Source organism: Gopherus flavomarginatus, chromosome 12 (genome assembly GCF_025201925.1).
Source record: "Gopherus flavomarginatus isolate rGopFla2 chromosome 12, rGopFla2.mat.asm, whole genome shotgun sequence".
Taxonomy (NCBI): Eukaryota; Metazoa; Chordata; order Testudines; family Testudinidae; genus Gopherus; species Gopherus flavomarginatus.
Window position 1 is genome coordinate 37,210,578 of NC_066628.1, and position 18,776 is coordinate 37,229,353.

An 18,776-nucleotide genomic window follows, 5' to 3' on the forward strand; every position below is an offset into this window, starting at 1 on the left:
TTGATGTTGCCTGTTTCATTTGTTAACAGCCATGATAACCAGAGAATTGGTTGTAGGTTGGGAGAAAAAAAATACCCTGAGCCTTTGGGTGGGATATCTTATTTTTTGTCAGCCCATTCACATATAGGCAATATGGTAGCCGCACCGTACAGCCTGGGGCCAGCAAAGCATTGTTGACGGGAAAGGTAATTCTGTCCTGAGGAGACGTATGAAGGATGTCCAACAGGAAATGTTGGTGTTCCTGTATCTCCTCCTGATATTCATTCCATAAAGTCTTGAAATGCCTATAAATCATTGGTATAAGATGGTGGGGGAGGCATGACAGCCTCATGCGGTGAGGAGGAGGCTTTGTGGGAAGGTGGTGTTTCCTCTTCCTCAGCTGGTTCTTGCTCCTCTGTAAGAGTCTCCTGTAGAGCAGGATCCAAGGGAGACAGTTATTGCTCCTGGTGTGTCCTTTTATGAGATATGACCATGTAGAATTGCTTGCCAAAAGGGGCCTCTGGGTTCCAATAAGCCCACTGTGGTGGGACGTAAGGGAAAGGGGCAAGGCCCCGTGGCTTTCTTTGCCAGGGCTGCTGGGTGTATATCCTGCCAGGAGTTTCTTCCTTAGAGTGTACCCCAAGGGAGAGAGGTTGGCATGAGAAGGTGGAGGAACCTTGTATAGACACGTCAGAATAGGATGAGGTGCAGGGGTGAAAGTAACTTAAAGGACTTACCGGTACCCCAGAGTCCTGAGCAGGGGCGTGGCCTCAACTGGAAGAGGCGGATCCTCAAACGGGAGAGGTGGGGCCTTTCAATATTTAAAGGCCCTGGGGCTCTGGCTGAGTCTGGGAACCCCAGGGCCTTTAAATCACCCCAGAGCTACCAGCTGCAGAGGTAGCTGGGAGCCCCAGGGCTCAGGAGCGAATTAAAGGGCCCGAGGCTTTGGCCGCTGCAGAGCTCTGGGCCCTTTAAATCACCATGGGAGCCCTGCCGCCGCTACCCCGGGCCAGCAGGGCTCCGGTGGTGATTTAAAGGGCCCAGGGCTCTGGCCACTGAGTGGAGCCCAAGGCCCTTTAAAGCGCCGCCGGAGCTCTGGCAGCAGGGCTCAGGCAGCGCTTTAAAGGGCCCGGGGCTCCCCGCAGCGGCCGGAGACCCAGGCTCTTTAAAGGGCCTGAGGCTCCAATAGCCGGGCTTGGGTGGGGATTTAAAGGGCCTGGTGCTGTGGCTGCTGCGGGGAGCCCCGGGCCCTTTAAAGCACGTCCAGAGCCCTGCTGGCTTACTTTCACCTCTGATGAGGTGTCATGCTCAGTGACCATCAGAGGAGCAAGTGGTGCTGCTACCAGTGACTAAGTTGGTACTGGGATCTGGAAAGAGTCCTGTAACTGCACTGGTAACAGAGGCTGATACTTGATTGGCTGATGAGATGGTACCAGAGGATGTGTCAGCACCAGCAGGAAATTACTCTCAGTACACTCAAAAAGTTTGTGGGAAACTGGTGACTACGTCAGTACTAGAGGACAAGTCACTGTTGAAGATGGTAGGGTCAGAGGGTAAGTAGTGTGATGACAAATCGGCCTACAAATTTACCCAAATTGGGAGCTCAACTCTAAAAAGTAGGTACAAATTCGTAAGATGTTAAAATAACCTTTAATAACAAATGTTGATGGGAAAAGGTATGAAAGGGAGACAGAATAATTGAATTAATCTAAACAAAAAGGCTCAGTTGAGATGATTCAATGACTGTGTTGAAATTATGCTTGTAAAAAACAGGAAATATGGAGCCGGAAGTTAACAAGCCAAAACTGGTACGTCTGAAATTAAATCTAACTGGTGGACAAAATAATGAGGAGTGGGCTATTCCACCCATCACTTCCTTTTTGGGTCCTTAAAAGAAAGAGTTTGTGGGGAAAGTATCAAAGAACAAAAGGAACAGATGGAAAAAAACAGACAAAGGCTACTGGTAGGAACTTCACCACTAGGGCTGGTGCTGCTACCGCCACCATTTCCTGGTGGACCTTCATCATCCTGACGATAATTTTACATGAGTAATTATAAAAATAAAATATCAAAAAATTACGTGCAGAGAGGCAGCAAGCTGTGTGTCTAGCTAACAGAGAAAACGACGTTCCATCTCAAGTCACAGTTCAGTAAGAAGTGGAATGGTGGTGGGTCAACTCTGCCTTATATTCTTGAGTCAGAGCACATGGCTATCTAGAGAGCAGGTGCAGACCCATGAACACTGCTCACAAAATTCTCCAATCAAGAGTGTACAGGCTCATGCACATCCTGATGTGTAGCACTCCTAGGGACACTACTTGAAGAACAAGGAGTCTCAATTCAATGTGGAAGCCAGGGAAAAGATTCCAGAAGGATGATATGGTTGGAGCAGTGGGAGAGGAAGAGGACTAGCAGTGGTGTTTTAGACAGATTAGAGAAATGAAAGGTGACAACAGCAGAGATCAAAGTGCAGTGATCAAGGTGACCAAAATGTGAACAAGGATTTTAGCAGTGAAGAGAGAGAGGAAAAGATTAATTCTGGAATATTCTACATCTGAAGAGAACCTGGATATGGAAGGAGGATATATAAATGACATCAAGTTGTTATCCAATGGTAATAGAGAAGGAAAGAGGTGGACAGAGACTTGAAGTAAAGAGGAGAAGCTAAATTTTTGACAGACTAAGTTTGCAATGGCAGTAGGACACCCACGAGTTGATGTGAGATTGAATGGATTGATGGAGGTTGGGAGTGAAAGAGTAGATTTGGGAATCAAACATTGTGGCAATAGTGTGTTACTTTTGTTCCACAGACGGAGGAATCAATAAAACTAAGTCAGGCAATTCCTCTCCACCACCCAACACTTCCTTCTTACCTGGCATTTGAAGCTCTTCAGATACTCAGCTCCCACCTGATCCTCCCGCTCAAACCCTGGTGCCTTCTTGTAGCTGCTCGCTGCCGTTACTGAGTCTGTGGGAAAACCAATGCTCTCCAAGCTGTGTTGTTTCCCAATGGCACCAGGAGGGGACCCACATATATTAGATGGACTTCCGAGACTGCTGTTCCTACAAAGAATCTAATGGAAGAAGAAAACACAAGGGTCATAAAAATGGAGAGTTCAAACAGTCAGTAGCACTGAATCAAATGATTCCTAAGGACACTGATACTCTTACTTCCTTGTTTGTGCATTAGCTTTATTGATGGTCAGCACAAAGAGACAAATCTAGATAGCCAGTAGGGGGAGCACAAAATACCGTTTGTGTGCAAATCTCACAAACATAATGGCACTTTGTTGTAATTTCTCAGCAACGCAGTGGTGGATTTAGCACAGTGATTTGTAACCTGAAGCTCTAGAGACACTTCAACCCCTCTGCAGCCTCACATGCAACTCATGGAGTTCACAGGCCTGATCAAAGCTCTTCTCATTTTCCTTAAGCTACAGGGTGATTCAGGTTAGGATCCTGTCTGCACTTTGAGGAGGAACAGTGTTTTAACCCTGTTAGACAGTAGTAAAAACACCTAAGCCTGCAGGAGCAGCGTATATGCTACAGCATCTACCAGTGGAACTGCACCCCGCTAGTCTGAAAATCCTAGCGTAGACAAGACCAAAGTATCGACAACCAGTGTTAAAACAAGGCTTCCCAAAAGGTTCTCTCCTTTGGGACACAACCATGCATCATGCATTTAAATGGGATTATTTCTGCAACTTAGAACTATGTTTGCACATGCCTGTTGATCCCAAAGTTTGAAATGCTGCATAGAGAGGGCTGGAGATCAAAAGAGGGAGTGCTGTGAGCATCCTATAATATTTTGATTTTTACACCGTCTGCTGTTTTCCCTCCCCTGCAGTCACTACTTACTGTGGCGGAGGTGGGGCTAGTTGGCAGAGTTCCTGGTTTACTCCACACCTAAAGTACAAATACAAAACAGAACAGGCCACGTGAGGTTGGTTACTTCACTGAGTATTTTCCTTTGATTAATTACTTATGTAAAATTATCATCAGCAAAGCTATATTTGTTTGCAGACTACATGCAGCTGCCCTGATGACTGAGGAAATGACAAAAAGGCATGTTTCCTTTTTTGGTATACGTTCATGGATGAGGTAGCGTTCAATTTTAAAGACTGAAGAGCTCCAGAAAGAGAACAGACTTCAGCGATCATCAGATGGAACACATGTTCAGTTTCCCTGTGGCTTGCCCAGCATTCAGATGGCACTTTCACAGAAAATAAAAGAATGTTTGTACTTTATTCCACAGTCTTATTTACTAAGAGAAAATAAATGAGTTCAACTCATCTAAACCAGTTTAGAATTTGCAATCATGATTTAAGACCATGCCATTGTAGCTCTTCAAAATCTTCATCAACAGTTTGGGAATGCTGCAAGCTCCAAAGTGGCTTAATGCAAATCAGCAAAGATAAAAAAACGGGGAAAAAAATCAGAAAGAAAAGAAGATGCCTTGTACCCCACTAACTCCTGTGTCTGTATGTTCGTCTACTTTGATTGTAAGCTTTTCTTGTCAGGGACCTCTTGTCTTGTATGTACAGCTAATGTACATAGCACATCTTGGGGCACTGTATAAACTAGTAAATGTCGCAGGGCTTGGCCACTCCTCAATAAATCACAAATATTCTATAATGCCAGACACACTGTGCATAGGCTAAACCGCTTTGAGATTTAATGCATAAGCAAACTAAACTACAGTTTCGTACTCTGGATTATACTGGTTCATGCCTTGTACATGGAAACAGAAGCCCTACATTCTTCTCCAAGCAGAAAGGAGTTAGGCTGGATGCACTGCTGCAATCCACTCTTCACTTTCCTGAAAAATACCTTAACCCAGAGCTAAAAAGGAAACTTTCGAGAGAAGAAAAGCCAAGAAGTGCTATAGGCATGGAGTGGGTTTTTATGAGTAAGATTGAAACCTATGTGCCTCCCCAAATAAGCTCTCTGAGGGAAGTACTGAGCTGAGAGCCAACAAAATTCAAATCCTTTGGGAAATGTTCCTCCTCTGGAAGACAGTGGTACAACAGGTCAGGGAAATGCAGGTTCACAATATGTGGACAAATGCTTCCCAGCAGGGTCACATACATTGCTAAGGTCCGGGGCATGTGGACTGGAAGGGCTCACTGGAACAGAATCACCAGCAGCTGATGGCATATACATCACAGGGCCTGTTTGCGTTGGGCTGGATACAGCTGAGGATGGCTGTAAATCTTCATTGAGTGGAGGCTCTGCGAGAAACAGAAGGGCATGCAATATCACTCAAAGCTACATGAATGGCCAGGGATCACAAAATGCTTGGGAAGAACAGCAGCTACGCACATCTCCTGCTGCTAGCTCTCCACAGAGAATGTTTCAGGGATGCTTATTTTTAATCAGTATAGAAGCAACAAGAAATCCCATCAGGCAAAATGGGCATTTCTCATCTTATATTATTACTCTTTCTCCAGTTCTGCAATCTGCTGGTCTCTAGCTCAGTAATACCTCTTCCTCCAATAGTATTTTTACTAAGTGAATTACATGCTACACATTCAGGATATCCTGAACTAACTAGGGGTTTTATCCATGCTATGCACATAGGTGACTGATTTGTTATGATTAGCTAAGGGAGATAGATACATTTCCCTAAGTTCTCAGCACCAATCATTACAGAAAATAGTAATGTGTGTACAAGGCTATGGAATTGCACCCTTTCCTTTAAACATCATAAATACCCAGGAAAATAGTGTAGGCTTTCACTGCACTGATTTAAAACATTATACAGCCCTCAGCAACAAATGGCTATCACTCGTGAAATTCATCAGGATGATTTCCAAGAGATTTAGATGTTCTTGGATATGATCTTATTTTCCTTTTTATAGGGGCTTCCATCTGTGGATCTCAAAGCACTTCACATATGTTAATGAATTAAACCTCATTACACTTCTGTAAAGACATAAATTATTATTTTCACTTTTTAGATAGGCAAATCAAGACACAAAGAGATTTGCTCAAGGTCATGCAGTGAATCAGTCTCAGAGCAAGGATTAGAGCCCATTTCTACTGGCTCACAACTACTCTGCTCCCATTACCTAAATTCAGCATTACAACTTGAGTGTAGAATCCAATAGGAACAATGGGATATGAAAGAGCCAACTCTCATTTATAAATGCAAGTGTCGACAGTAATAACCAAATTTATCAACCAGAATTATGACAAAGAAACTAAAAGGGACCGGAATTCAAGTTTTCTATCTGTTATGCATGAAAGTGACTTCCAGTATGGAAGTCCCAAATTCAAACAGACTTTTGTAACTAGCTCTGTTACATCCAGAGAAATATGAAGAACAAGCCAACAACAGACTCTCTGCTCTTGTTTAAAGGGGCATTGTCAGGAGGTATAGAGGTTTTCTAGAAAACAGTTAAAAAAACTTTACTAGTGCCATTTAAAAACATATTAATAAAAACAGCTCTTATCTAGATTTAAATAATCTTGTGCAGTATTTGCGACTCAAATGTTGGAGCATCATTTAATACTGTATAAGAGAATTAGCAAGAGAACCTGCCTAATAACATTCCTTAGTATTTCTATAGCACTTTTCATCTTCAAAGCATATTACCAACCATTAATTAATCCTCACACTAAAATACTATAATTACTTAATACAGGGAGAAACATGCACAGAAAGTTGAAGTGTGCAGAAGGTCACTCTAAATTATCATGATGGTCCCTTTGGGCTTTAAAGTCTATGACTTGTCCAAAAGTGCAGAGGGAGTCAGTGTTGGAGTTGGGATTAGAACTCAGGTGATCCTGGCTGCCAATTATAGGAGGCAAAATTAGATTAGAAACAAATCTATTTTTGTTGTCTAATCTCAGTTAAAATACAAGATGTAAATTAAAAACACAAATGGTAAAAATAAACTTGATTTTTAAATGTTAATAATCTCATGGTAGAAACTACATTCTAAGATTTTTAAGAACTCATATGCTTTGAACTTGACTGTGTCCCAGTTTAAACATATGAAGAAGAAAGGCAGTGCTCTCTCTATAGTATAGTCCTTATAATTCTGAGGATACGGAGAGCTGAGCTAGTGAGATATAAGAGAGGGAAAGATGTTTCAAAAGTGAAGGCAATGAGTAACCATGGTTGTAGCCCTACAAAACATCTATTGCCTTCAGCTGTGCTCACACCTCCTATTGGCATCATGACTTTAAATGAACTACCAAAGTAAGCTCTCCCCTTTGTGGTCCTATCTATTCTGGCCTGCAGCACCAAACTAAAGACATTTACGGCTAAAGCATCACTGAAAGATGAGAGAAGAAGCCAACGTACGTTCTACATGTGCAAAGGCACAGAAGGGTCCCCGAGGACAGCTGCCAGATTGCTGCATGTCGTTGCACTTGGTGGATTTGTAGATCTGAGACGAAAAAAAAAAAACCAAACACACAGAGACATAGTAAGAAAAGACTGAGCGTCATGACTCAGGCAGAGAAATACCTAAAATAGATTCAACAGTGAGACAGAAACACAGACTAGAGTCACAGACACAAACAAAGATGTCAGAGTATCCACTTAAATGCTTTGCTTTAAAGAAAGAAAAGCCACTGGAGTTCTGGTAATGTCAACAATTGTCTCATCACAGCTAAGGTCACCTAAGGGTTGGCAGTTGCCATCAGTCTCCAATGACTTAAGTTGGAGCTCTGGGTGTGGAAGAACAGTAAATTATAGTGTTAGGGGGACAACTGATAAATGACAGGCTAGAAAACTGATCCCCTGTTTAGTAAGAAAATGATCAGTAACTGACAGATGGGTCCTTCCTTCCTCTGATGGGGAAAATGACATTGCTATTGTTGGCCAGACAAAACCACTTTCAACACCATAACGTGAAGTGTGACTGTGACATGCTTTCTGTAATTCTGGAAAAGCTTCGGGCCAGTCTCCACTAGCAGTTAAGCCATTTTCAGAACTGGTTCATGGGGACCTGTTATTGACAATTGTCAATTACAAATCACTTTCATAGTACATAAACCCTATTAGTTCACCTGCGTACTCATTCAACACATCTACAATACACACATACACACTACGCGTTTACCACCTCTTTCTCCCTCACACATACTCTTTTCCCCTCCTTCTTTACTTTCCACCCAAAGGGACCCTTGTCAAGTAGCTGTGGTCCAAGCTCACTCCAAATGTGCTGCTTCTGCACTCAAGTACCATGTTGCAAGCAGCTCGTCATTCCCTGCCTGTTTGCTGGGCCCCTGCTGCCTCAACACCTGTAATCCTGGAATTCTCCCTCTCAAATAGCAAGATGTCAAATGGGAAGGTCGGGTTACCATACCTCTGGGTGAAACTGCTGCTCTGTGCGAGTGTGGCAGTACTGGCACGTGTCCCCATTCTCACACTTACTGGGGTCACCCCACTCGTCTCCATGTTTCACACTGGGGCATGGTGAAGATCTGTATAAAGAAGGGGTAGTGGAATGCATCAAACACAAACATGTATTGGCCACTCTCAGCCCTACCTCCTGGCACCCCAACATCCCAAACCGGGAGCCAGGCTCTACTGCTCCCCTCCATTGTACACACTCTGCTCTTCCAGCTTCTTCTCCTACACTCACTTCTTGGTGCCTATGCAGCTTCCTCCCTGCTACCTCTGCAGCTTCTATCGCTTGCAAAGACTGCCCAATTAAAGTGATTTTTTTTCCCCATCTGAGACTTAATGCTGACTTGAACCAAAATAGTTTAACTGTATTAGTAGGTGATATGATAGTGTCAAAGATACTGGATCTGTTTTCTGTTTCAGAACTGGGTCTTCATATAATGTTAATAAGTTAATTGACTAATCCCAAACACATAGCACTGTGGGCTAGTCAGTTTCCAGGATTACATTGTGGCCCTGTAGAAGACTGGCTGTGTGAGGTCACCAGTGAAAATGCAGGCCTGTTCCCTTTCTCTCTGCTGGGAACCTTTTCTGTTTCCCCGGTCTGCACTCTTGATGTGCCCCGCTCCCTGTTCTATATGGTCTTATCCATTCCCTCAATAAACTGCAGGGGAGGCACATAGCAGCAGCAGCAGGGGATTGAGCAGACAGCCGCATCAGTTGTTGGGGGAGGATGGCTGGCAGCACAGAAGTAGGAGAGATACTGATGCTCTCCATGAACTGGTAGGGGGCCCTCAACTCTTCCAATACTCGTTAATAAGACACAAAGATGGGACAGAAAGATGGGAGGGGCCTCCTGTTGGAGACAGGAGGAAGAGTCTCCGGATGTCACCCAAGGATTCTCATGGTGTGTATGCTTGTCCTGGAGGTGATGGGTTAATGCTCCTTTGATTTTACGGGGTTTTAGAACTGATTGGAAAAAGTTTGTGACCAAAATGTTGAGAGGAAAATGAGACTGTTCATGATTTGCCCACCATGTTTTTCAGCCAGTTTTGATGTTTTTAAGAGGGACTGAAGAAAAGCCTCCCTGAGGCCATAATAAAAGTTCTTTTGTGCTCTTGGAAATCAGAGCCACTAAGCTGGACAAACTGTGTTGACGAAGACACCTCAATGGTAACGAGTCAGGAGACAGGAAAAAGATGCGAACACCTCTAAACTAAGTCGCAGGACCCTTTAACAGTCAAATGAGGAGTGCAAAGCAGGCAGCACGGGTGATCTCCCCAAAACCCTTTCAATTTCAATCATCAGACATATGAGATGGCCTGATAATTCTGAAAAGGTTTACCTGCTCTCAGTTAAGCCCGTAAAAACGTGACCTACACGCAGCGTGTGGTTTAGTTTACAAATGGAACTAAATTCCTCTTTTAGGTTTTTTTCACCCTGTATCATTTTTTAAATGAGTTTTTTGTTTAACTCATTATGCTTGTTATGGAGAAGCCGCATGCAAGTTCTGTCTACAATGAGTAGACCAGAGCTGTAACATGATTTGGTAATACAGTTATTTGTTTATTATAGGCATTCATTATTGACCCTAGTTATATGGCAAATTCCCAGGCCTGGGACTAGCATGTTAACCCAGTCCTTCAGCACAGCAGAACTGTAAGAACAGGCCTTAAGGAAGGGCTAACAATATTAAATGAAGCAAATCTAAGGTCCTTGGTTGGGGACCTCTGCCAGCCCTGAACTCCTAAGCTGGAAAATGAAAGGCCCAGGATGAAGGTACCTGTATTTGTGTTTTCTTGGGCTTCTTCTTCTATCTTTGCTGTTGTGATAGTAGGGACAGGCGTAACCCTGGCGACAGAGACGGGGGGGTTTCTTGCATTGCTCTGTCTTGTAGTTTCCCAGCACGTACGTTGTGTCTGTGAAGGAAGGTCCCACTGGTTACTTGGAGATGACAAGTGTTTTGCTTACTATGCAAAAGCCCTTGATGGGAGCGGGCACTCCAAGCACACTGGATTGCCCCCCATGCAAGACCCTAAGGAACTCACCTTGCCACCTTGGCTCCTCACTGAGTATTTTCTCTATCATAGCATGGCTAGCAGCGACTGCAGATTGACCCTCTATGCCACCCTCTGATGTGGTCTGACCATTCTGCAAAGCCTCCATAGCCTGAAGCTCCCTTCGGGAATAGAGTTAAATGAACAATAGGCAGACAGAGCAGATGAAGAGACAGATACGTATGTCTAACAATTTTGTCAGACAATTGCTACAGCACTTTGAAGTAGTTGTATGTTCATGATGTCCACTGGCTTTTGCCATAACATACAAAGAAACAAGTGATCAAACGCCAGCAGTTCATTCCCTGGGAATTTCAGCCTCAGAAGTTTGAACCCCCTGCAGGGTTCTCAGGCAGGGTGCCACTAGCCTCGTGCATACCCCTTTTTTGGGGAACCCCTCTGAAGAGGTTTTTGTGTTTTGCCTTGCTATGGGGGGAAATGTTTCCATCACTCTGATATTTAGCAGTATTTTGTTACATTTGTGTATATTCTTTGATCAGCTGACCTTTCATTCAGGTCCAGTGATCACCCCTTCATGCACAGCCCCAATGTGAAACTCCATCCTCCGCTACCTGATGTCGTAAACAGGAGAACGTAGGTCATGAGGCCCATGAGCAAATGCGCAGTGGAGGCCGTTCTTTGTGCAATTTCCTTTGGAGTCAGTCTCATGGATGCAGATTCCAGTTTTGTAGTAGCGCAGATGATATCTCCTCTCTGTGTCACCAGTAGTTCTATGCAAGAATGGACACCTGAGGCATAGGGGAAAAGAGCCAAATTCTGGTCACGCTCTTGTTGCCAGGGTGGACTGACCGGTATGAAAGCACATGCTGATGATGAAGACTGCTGGTGGTGTCAATTTTACTAACCCTGCCCCTCTCTTTTATCATGCCTTACAGCATTTCTTAAATGCATGCTAGATAACAGCTTCTCTCACAGACAAACCACTGGATCCTTAAGCCTTCAGAGGCTCACTATTCTATAGACCAGTGGTTCCCAAACTTTAATAACCTGTGAACCCCTTTCACTAAAATGTCAAGTCTCACGAACCCCCTCCTAAAAATGAATATTTCCAGGGATTTCTCCTTTACCTCAGTATAAACTATAAAAGTAGTGATCTTGGAAATATAAAATTTGTTTTAATGACATGTTTATTATACACTATTTATTATTAATTATTATTTAGCATTACAGTATTTTTATTACATTATGAAAAAGGCAAGATCTCACTTTCGTAGCTTGTATCACTTTGAATAAATCTGTTATAAGACAAGCCTCCTGTGTTTCATCAAGGAGTATCAGATGTGAAAGAATGAAGGTATTTAAGAAGCCAACTCAAAGAGTTCCTCCTACACAAGCATTCAGGTATTGAGCAGTCCAGGCAAACAACACACATTACAACGAAGCTTAAACTTGTTCTTCATAATAATTTTAAAACAATACTAGCTGCCTATTTAATTTAAAAAACAGCAAAAAATATCCACCTCCCTTTCTATTTCTTATAAGGACTCCTGAAGTTTAAATCTCCTCAGTGTGACTGATAATGCTTGCTTTGATCTGCTTAGCTCTTGGAAGTCCAGAGGCTTTGGGCTGCTGGCCCTGGGCTGCCCGGGGTCCCTAAGGACAGCTCTGTCTGCCATTAGGGAATTTTTTCCCAAGAACCCCTGTAATATTTTGCAAACCCCCAGGGTTCACAAACCCCAGTTTGGGAACCACTGCTATAGACCAATGAGTGTCAGGGATCCGGAAAAGAGCAAGAATACTCTCAAGGCTTTACTGGTGTATCAGCGATGAATGAGGGACATCCCATGGCACACAAATTTCCTTTGCAGCTCTTCTTTCATTTAGGTTCCTAGCTGTCACTGTTTCCTGCCAATGTACTGCTTTAGGCCCAGGGGCTGTGCCAGTCCATCTATAGCTAGACAGACCACTCACAGGAGAGCATGGGGCAAGGGAGGAAATACAGAACACTGTCATTTTAGCTGACACTTTATTTTTTTCTTTCTACTACATCTTAGTCATACCCTGAGCGGGAAAAAAAATCCACAAATCTGTCACTAAGAAATGTAAAAGAACCAGAAAAATAGGTGAAGCTGATGTACTTGTGGGACCTATCCAAAGATACGGACCAACCAACAGCAGTAAGATGGTTTCATCCACTACTAACCTGGGCCAAATATGAACCAGTAATCTGGAGGTGAAAGGCTCCATATCCTATTACCTACCGATCCAGCACTCCACTAATGAGAGAGAATCTGAATAGAAACTGACACCACAGGTCTGGTTGATTGTTTCACTCTCTTCCACTTACCTTATCCTTTATTCATTAAGCAGAATCTGCCACTTTCCAGATATGCCTAACCTTTTTTGTTTATATTGGCACCATGAAACGTAACTGAAATTGCATCAGTCTATATTTTGACCGCCGTCAGGATATGCTATTATTACTCTATAGTTTATCTTGTCTCTGATTCTATATTCTCCATGTTCACTCCTGCATGGCTGATGCCTGCCGTAGCACACTGCAGTAATAATCTTCTAAAATATCTCTCTATTCCAACAGAACCTACCAAACAATTGATGAGGAGAAACATGGCATTCTAGAGTGTTTCTCCACCTTGTGTACCTCCCATGGCTCTAGTGACATATAAATGGTCACTAGGCATCAGTAAAGGGTAATTAAGTTATATAATTTTAAAAGTAGAGGCTGGATGGTTCAGGGCACAGGTAAGAGGACACAGAGCTTTTCACCAGTCAGCCGTCAGTTCAATTCCAGCTCAAGTTGATAGTGACATAAGCTAGTTTGATGTTTGCATGGTGGCCATTCTCAGTCCAGTTGTCCTTAAAACTCTGCTGAAGATGCAAGGATTGAAGAGGTAATGGAGACTGAATTTCTCTCTCAGTCCCAGTAGTAGTACCTCTGCTTTAGGGTTGAGATACAGAGATTGTTACTGCAGCTTTTACATCTGTTCTTAGGTTACTCTGTATGATCTTAAGTTTAAAAAGCTGCTTTGCTGAAGCGTCTTGTCTCTATAAACACTGGTTGGAATCAACACCTGGACTGATCCCAAGAGCTGACTGGCAGAAAGCAGGAATGAGCAGACTTTACTTACTCATCTCCTTCTGGGCAGATTCCTGTGGTCTCATCATATTTGGTACAGTAAATGTCAGGGCTGTAGTTAAAGGTGCCATCCCGACGGCGGATAGATCTGCGACGACGCTGGTTGACAAAGTGCCAATGGAAGCAAGTATAGGGCCGGTGCTGAGTGCATTTGTGCTGCACAAAAAGGGGGCACTGCTCAGTGCGGAACTCCTTCAGGTAGCTGCAGGGAGAAATCAAGGAGAAGGAGGTTAGAACAAGGAGACGGGTCAGAGCCCATGCCAAACCACACAGCATCCATCACAGGGATGCATGCTGTGTTTCCCACATCCTCCCCCCGTTTTAATTCTCAATAATAGATTGGAAGCTGCTGGTTTTCTGGAGCAGGGAGACATTAGTTTCCAGGCTGCTCAACTCAAACTTGGAATTCAAACATCAGCGCTAAAAGCAGCCGCAATCAACAAAGAATTTCCTATCATATTTTTAAGTACCATTTAAAAGAGGGCTGTCTCAATGCTTAGTGAACTAGTTAAATATTTAGTAAGCAGCAGTATTTTTAGATACAGATCTACCTAATTCCATCCCCAACTCTGAAAGGTATGAGTGGAAAGAGATTTTTCTTCCCTTAAAGAGATACAGTCAGGTTAAAAATCACATTAAATAAAAACACCGTAAAGACAGGTTTAATGCCTCAGATTATTACAGCTGAAAGAGTTTTTAAAAACAGATATATTTTTCTCCATTTGTCCTGACTGGTTACTTCTTGCTTTTCCTAAAGATTGGACAGTGAAAATAAAACTAGTCAGTTTCACTATCTGGGTCTTTTGCATTAAGGACTCAATCCTGGCAGCTACTGAGCACTAGGGTTGCCAACCCTCCAGGATTGTCCTGCAATCTCCAGGAATTAAAGATTAATCGTTAATTAAAGATTATGTCATGTGATGAAACCTCCAGGAATACGTCCAACCAAAATTGGTAACTCTACTGAGCAGCCTCACTTTGAAGTGTAATGGAGTTGAAGGCACTCAGCATCACACATGACTGCTCCGCACTTAGCAGGATCAAACCCTAGCTAGAAAAATGTTGCAGTATTTGGACTATAAAAAACCCAGATGATATTTAAATTATTTTTTTAAAAACAGTATAAACATTATTTTTACAGGAGTTTTAAGGGCTATTTTGTTGGATTTTTCTTCCTTTTAAGACCTACATATTTTTAAGGCCAAAACAACCTAACAGTGTCCCTTTAAAATCTGAATGTCTTCTCTATCTTCAGAACTAACGAGATCCTGAGCCTCTGTTAGTGACGTAGCAACAAATGAATCTCAAAAACAGCCAGCAGAGGATTAAAAAATGGTTTACTTTGACACAGTGATCTGACGGGGATCTGGATACAGGTTATTTCAAAATAGCACATTAGTCGAAACTCAGTAGCTGTGCTAAATTTATTAGGAACATAAGAATTACCCTATTGGGTCAGGCTCAAGGGACGTCTATCCCAGTATCCTGTCTCTGGCAGTGGCCAGCACCACATGCTTCATAGGAAAGTGTCTACATTAGGTCTCATTCAGGTATCTAACAATTATTGATTGTGAAGTTTATTCACATATACACTATAAGGCAGGAGAATAAAAAAGTATTGAATGTTGTCAAGGGCTCACTCCCCTCTTAAATTATTATTGACTTTTTAATGTTGATTTTAAATAAACAGAAATGCACCACATGCTTGAAGATGAAGAAAATCATCTCAGGCTGTATCTGTACAAGAAGAAACGTGTGTTTTTAAAATATGGTGGCTGACACATTTCAAAAATAGCCTTTTCCGCAACAACGACGAGGCCTCAGAAATGTATAACATATTCCAAGCCTTTTCATTTTCAGAGGCCAGAATCTTGCTGGCAAGAAGTTTTCTACAGAATGATTTTGCAACTGAGAAAGGTGAAAGACTTTCCCAACCATTCACTTCCAAATCTTTTGGCCCTATGCACATTTAAGACCTGATTTTCAGAGGTGCCGAGCACCCACATATTCCATTGCCTTTTATTAGAGTTGTGGGTGCTCAATACGCCTGAAAATTGGGCTCTAGGGCTTTCTATCATGTCCAAAACCATTTTTATACACCCTTGCAAGCTAGTATGGCTGTAACACCGAACAGAGTTATAAGTATAGACCTCATATAGTTATAAAGCAAGTCAAAAGCATTTTCAGAAACTGTGCTATGGACTACGACTGTTTTGTTTTTAAAAAGGCCTGCTCCTCTGAGAGGAGATCCCTGCCTCAACCAGGTTCATGACAACTGTGTTGAAAAACAATTGCCTAGAAAGGCTGCACCATGCCTGAAAGGTTTTCTAACACAGCTATTCCCAGCACAATTTCACGCCATCATAGGAACAAGCACTCTTTGTTAAGGGCAGACCCTTATCAAACATGTAAGTTTTAGTTTATCAGGACCAGCTGCTGTTCCATGCTAATGAGCCTTAGGGAAAAATGACTGTCCACTGACGCCTGCTCATCTGGGTTGGGAAAATCAATTATGCTAGTTATGAGAATTTGAGACGTAACATGATCACTTAAATGCCAATACCTAGAATGCTTTTCATAGTAATACATAGCAGCATATAACCCTTTTCATCCACAGATCTCCAAGTGCTTCACAATGGTGAAATAATATTATCCTCAATTTAAAGATTAGGAAACTGCAGCAGAGAGGCTAGGTAATATGTCCAATATCAAACTGCAGGCCTGTGACAGTCAGCGATAGGGTTGCCAACTTTCTAATAGCAGAAAATTGAACACCCTTGCCCTGTCCCCAAGGCCCTGCCCCCGGTCACTCCATTCCCCCTCCGTCACTTTCTCTCCCCCACTCTCCCCCACTTGCTCATTTTCACTGGTTTGGGGCAGAGGGCTGGGGTACAGGAGGGGGTGAGGGCTCCGGCTCAGGGTGCAGGTTCTGGGATGGGGACAAGGATGAGGGGTTTGGAGTGCAGGAGGGGGCTCAGGGCTGGAGCAGGGAGTTATGGCTCGGGAGGGAGTTTGTGTGTGGGAGGTGGTTCAAGGCTGGGGCAAGGGGTTGGGGTGCAGGATCGAGGAGGGAGTTCAGGGTACAGGTTCCAGGGAGCTCCTGGGAAGCAGTGTCACATCCCTCTGGCTCCTTGCCAATGGGAGCTGCAGAGCCAGCACTCGGGACAGGGGCAGTGTGCTGACCCCCTGTGGCTATCCCTGTACCTAGGAGTTGGAGGGACATGTGGGCCGCTTCCGGGAGATCGTAGAGTCAGGTAAGGAGCCTGCCAGCCCTGCGGCAACTGGTCTTTTAACGGCCTGGTCAGCAGTGCTGACCGGAGTCACCAGGGTCCCTTTTTGATCAGGTGTTCCTGAGGTGACCTTTCTGAAAAGCACTGAACCCTCTCAACTTCCACTGAAAGTAATGAGAGTTGAGGGAGCTGAGCACCTTGCAGTACTGGGCCCCAGGACCCCTGCCTTCTAGATGTAAGCTTGCTTGTGTGTGAGCACTGATATTATTTTAAAATAAAGAATGGAACAGATGGAGAGGAGAGGAATTTAAACAGCTTTAGCTTAGCAGGGAAGTTTTAAAATGCATATGCTGACTAGGGAGTTCAGTCTCCGGAGTGTAGGTTGTTTCTGAACCACAGTTCAAAATTAATTGCATTTTATGATTGGCTAAGTTCCCTGGAGATGCATTTATTACAATGTAAATGAGAGATAATTACATAAGTAAATGGTTCACAAGAAAAGTGTTTAACACCTAACTGACTTCATCGGAAACTCATTCTTTAATGCTATCTATTAAATAAATGATCTCTCACTTTCAAAGCAAGCCTTGAAAACATGTACCACAGAGCTCCATACCAAATGCATCAAATGCATATAAACACTTCCACAATACAGCTCAACAGAGCTTAATAAGGGCTGTCAGAATAACTCGGAAATTCCAAAACTTTCAATCATTGGTTTTGGAATTCAAAGGCTAGGGGGTTTTTTTCAGACCAGTGGAACATTAAAAATCACTTTCTCCACAATGAAAGGTAAATTCTTCCTACAGCCATGCACAGCCTTAATCCAGGAAGCAAGATCTGGTTCCACTGGTAATATATGAAAAACAGGCCATTCAACCAGACTGGATGAAAACATCCACTTTGTTTTGAGGTGCTTGGAAAGACATTCTGAATTGCAGGTATTCTAATGTGTTCATGGGCTGCAGAAGAGATGCACATGACCACACTAGCCAGGATGGAATAGCTCACAAAGCAGTCATTACAGCACTCTTTGTCTCTGTTGAGAATCTTTGCAGAGAGAATACAGTGTCAAACCAAGCCCTCATGTTATCAGAATGGTCTCTAGACAATTTCTCGGCAGAGCTAAGGAATCTCTGGAATGACCCCTACATTTAAGAACAGATGGTCAAACTAATGGTTATTTAGTACAGGGTCAGCCAAATGATGCTCCCAGGCAGGAAGAGGAAATATAGTAATCATAGAATATCAGAGATCCAGTGCAACCCCCTGCTCAAAGCAGGACAATCCCCCGACAGATTTTTGCCCCAAATCCCTGATACTTCACATTTCTCATCTCCGATCCAATGATCTCAAGAAACTTTACAAAACCACTTTGTTGTAGGGAAGCATTATTAGCCCCATTTTACATATAAACTATCCCTACATTTATGAAACAAACAATCATGGAACAAATAAGACATGTGTCTATCCACTTTGCTTGCATTATCTGTGGTGTCCCGTTCTGACATCTTTTGTATGTCTTTTTAGATTGTAAGCTCTTCAGGAAACAGACTGTGTTATTCTCTGTGTTTGGAAAGCATGCGGTATGCTTTTTGGGGTTTACACAATCAAAATAAATAAAACAGAAACAATGCTAACTGAGTCAAAAGGACTGCTGATTGAGGTGTTACTGTTTACCATTCCTGCCAAACACATAAAGCCACCCTTCATTTTAAACAAGCAGAAGGACAAGGAAGAGACCATCAGAACAAATGTAAATCAAGACATGGGGTCAAACTGAACCTGTTGCTGAACCAGCTGAAAGCAATATTTCAGGCTAATATAATTAGGGATGGTCCAGATCAGTGGTTCCCAAACTTTAACAACCCACAAACCCCTCTCACTAAAATGTCATGTCTCGTGAACCCCCTCCTAAAAATGAATATTTCCAGGGATTTTCTTCTCTACCTGAGGATAAAGTATAAAAGCAGTGATCTTGGAGGTATAAGATTTGTTTTTATGACATGCTTATTACACACTATTATTTA

General features: G+C 43.0%; 1 protein-coding gene across 5 annotated transcripts in view; it reads right to left on the reverse strand.

Annotated features, from left to right (window-relative positions):
* Window positions 1-18,776, reverse strand: part of UNK (unk zinc finger) — a 60,075-nt gene that overhangs the window by 23,091 nt on the left and 18,208 nt on the right. For 4 of the 5 annotated variants that reach the window (XM_050919251.1, XM_050919254.1, XM_050919250.1 and 1 more), the window contains exons 2-10: window positions 13,509-13,718; window positions 10,971-11,147; window positions 10,390-10,520; window positions 10,125-10,260; window positions 8,301-8,418; window positions 7,292-7,376; window positions 5,068-5,210; window positions 3,838-3,885; window positions 2,853-3,053 (exon numbers count right to left, since the gene is read on the reverse strand). In XM_050919251.1, coding sequence (XP_050775208.1) covers window positions 2,853-3,053; window positions 3,838-3,885; window positions 5,068-5,210; window positions 7,292-7,376; window positions 8,301-8,418; window positions 10,125-10,260; window positions 10,390-10,520; window positions 10,971-11,147; window positions 13,509-13,718 — 1,249 coding nt within the window. Of the gene's footprint in view, window positions 1-2,852; window positions 3,054-3,837; window positions 3,886-5,067; window positions 5,211-7,291; window positions 7,377-8,300; window positions 8,419-10,124; window positions 10,261-10,389; window positions 10,521-10,970; window positions 11,148-13,508; window positions 13,719-18,776 lie in introns of those variants that run through there. The other variant, XM_050919255.1, reaches the window with a different exon arrangement.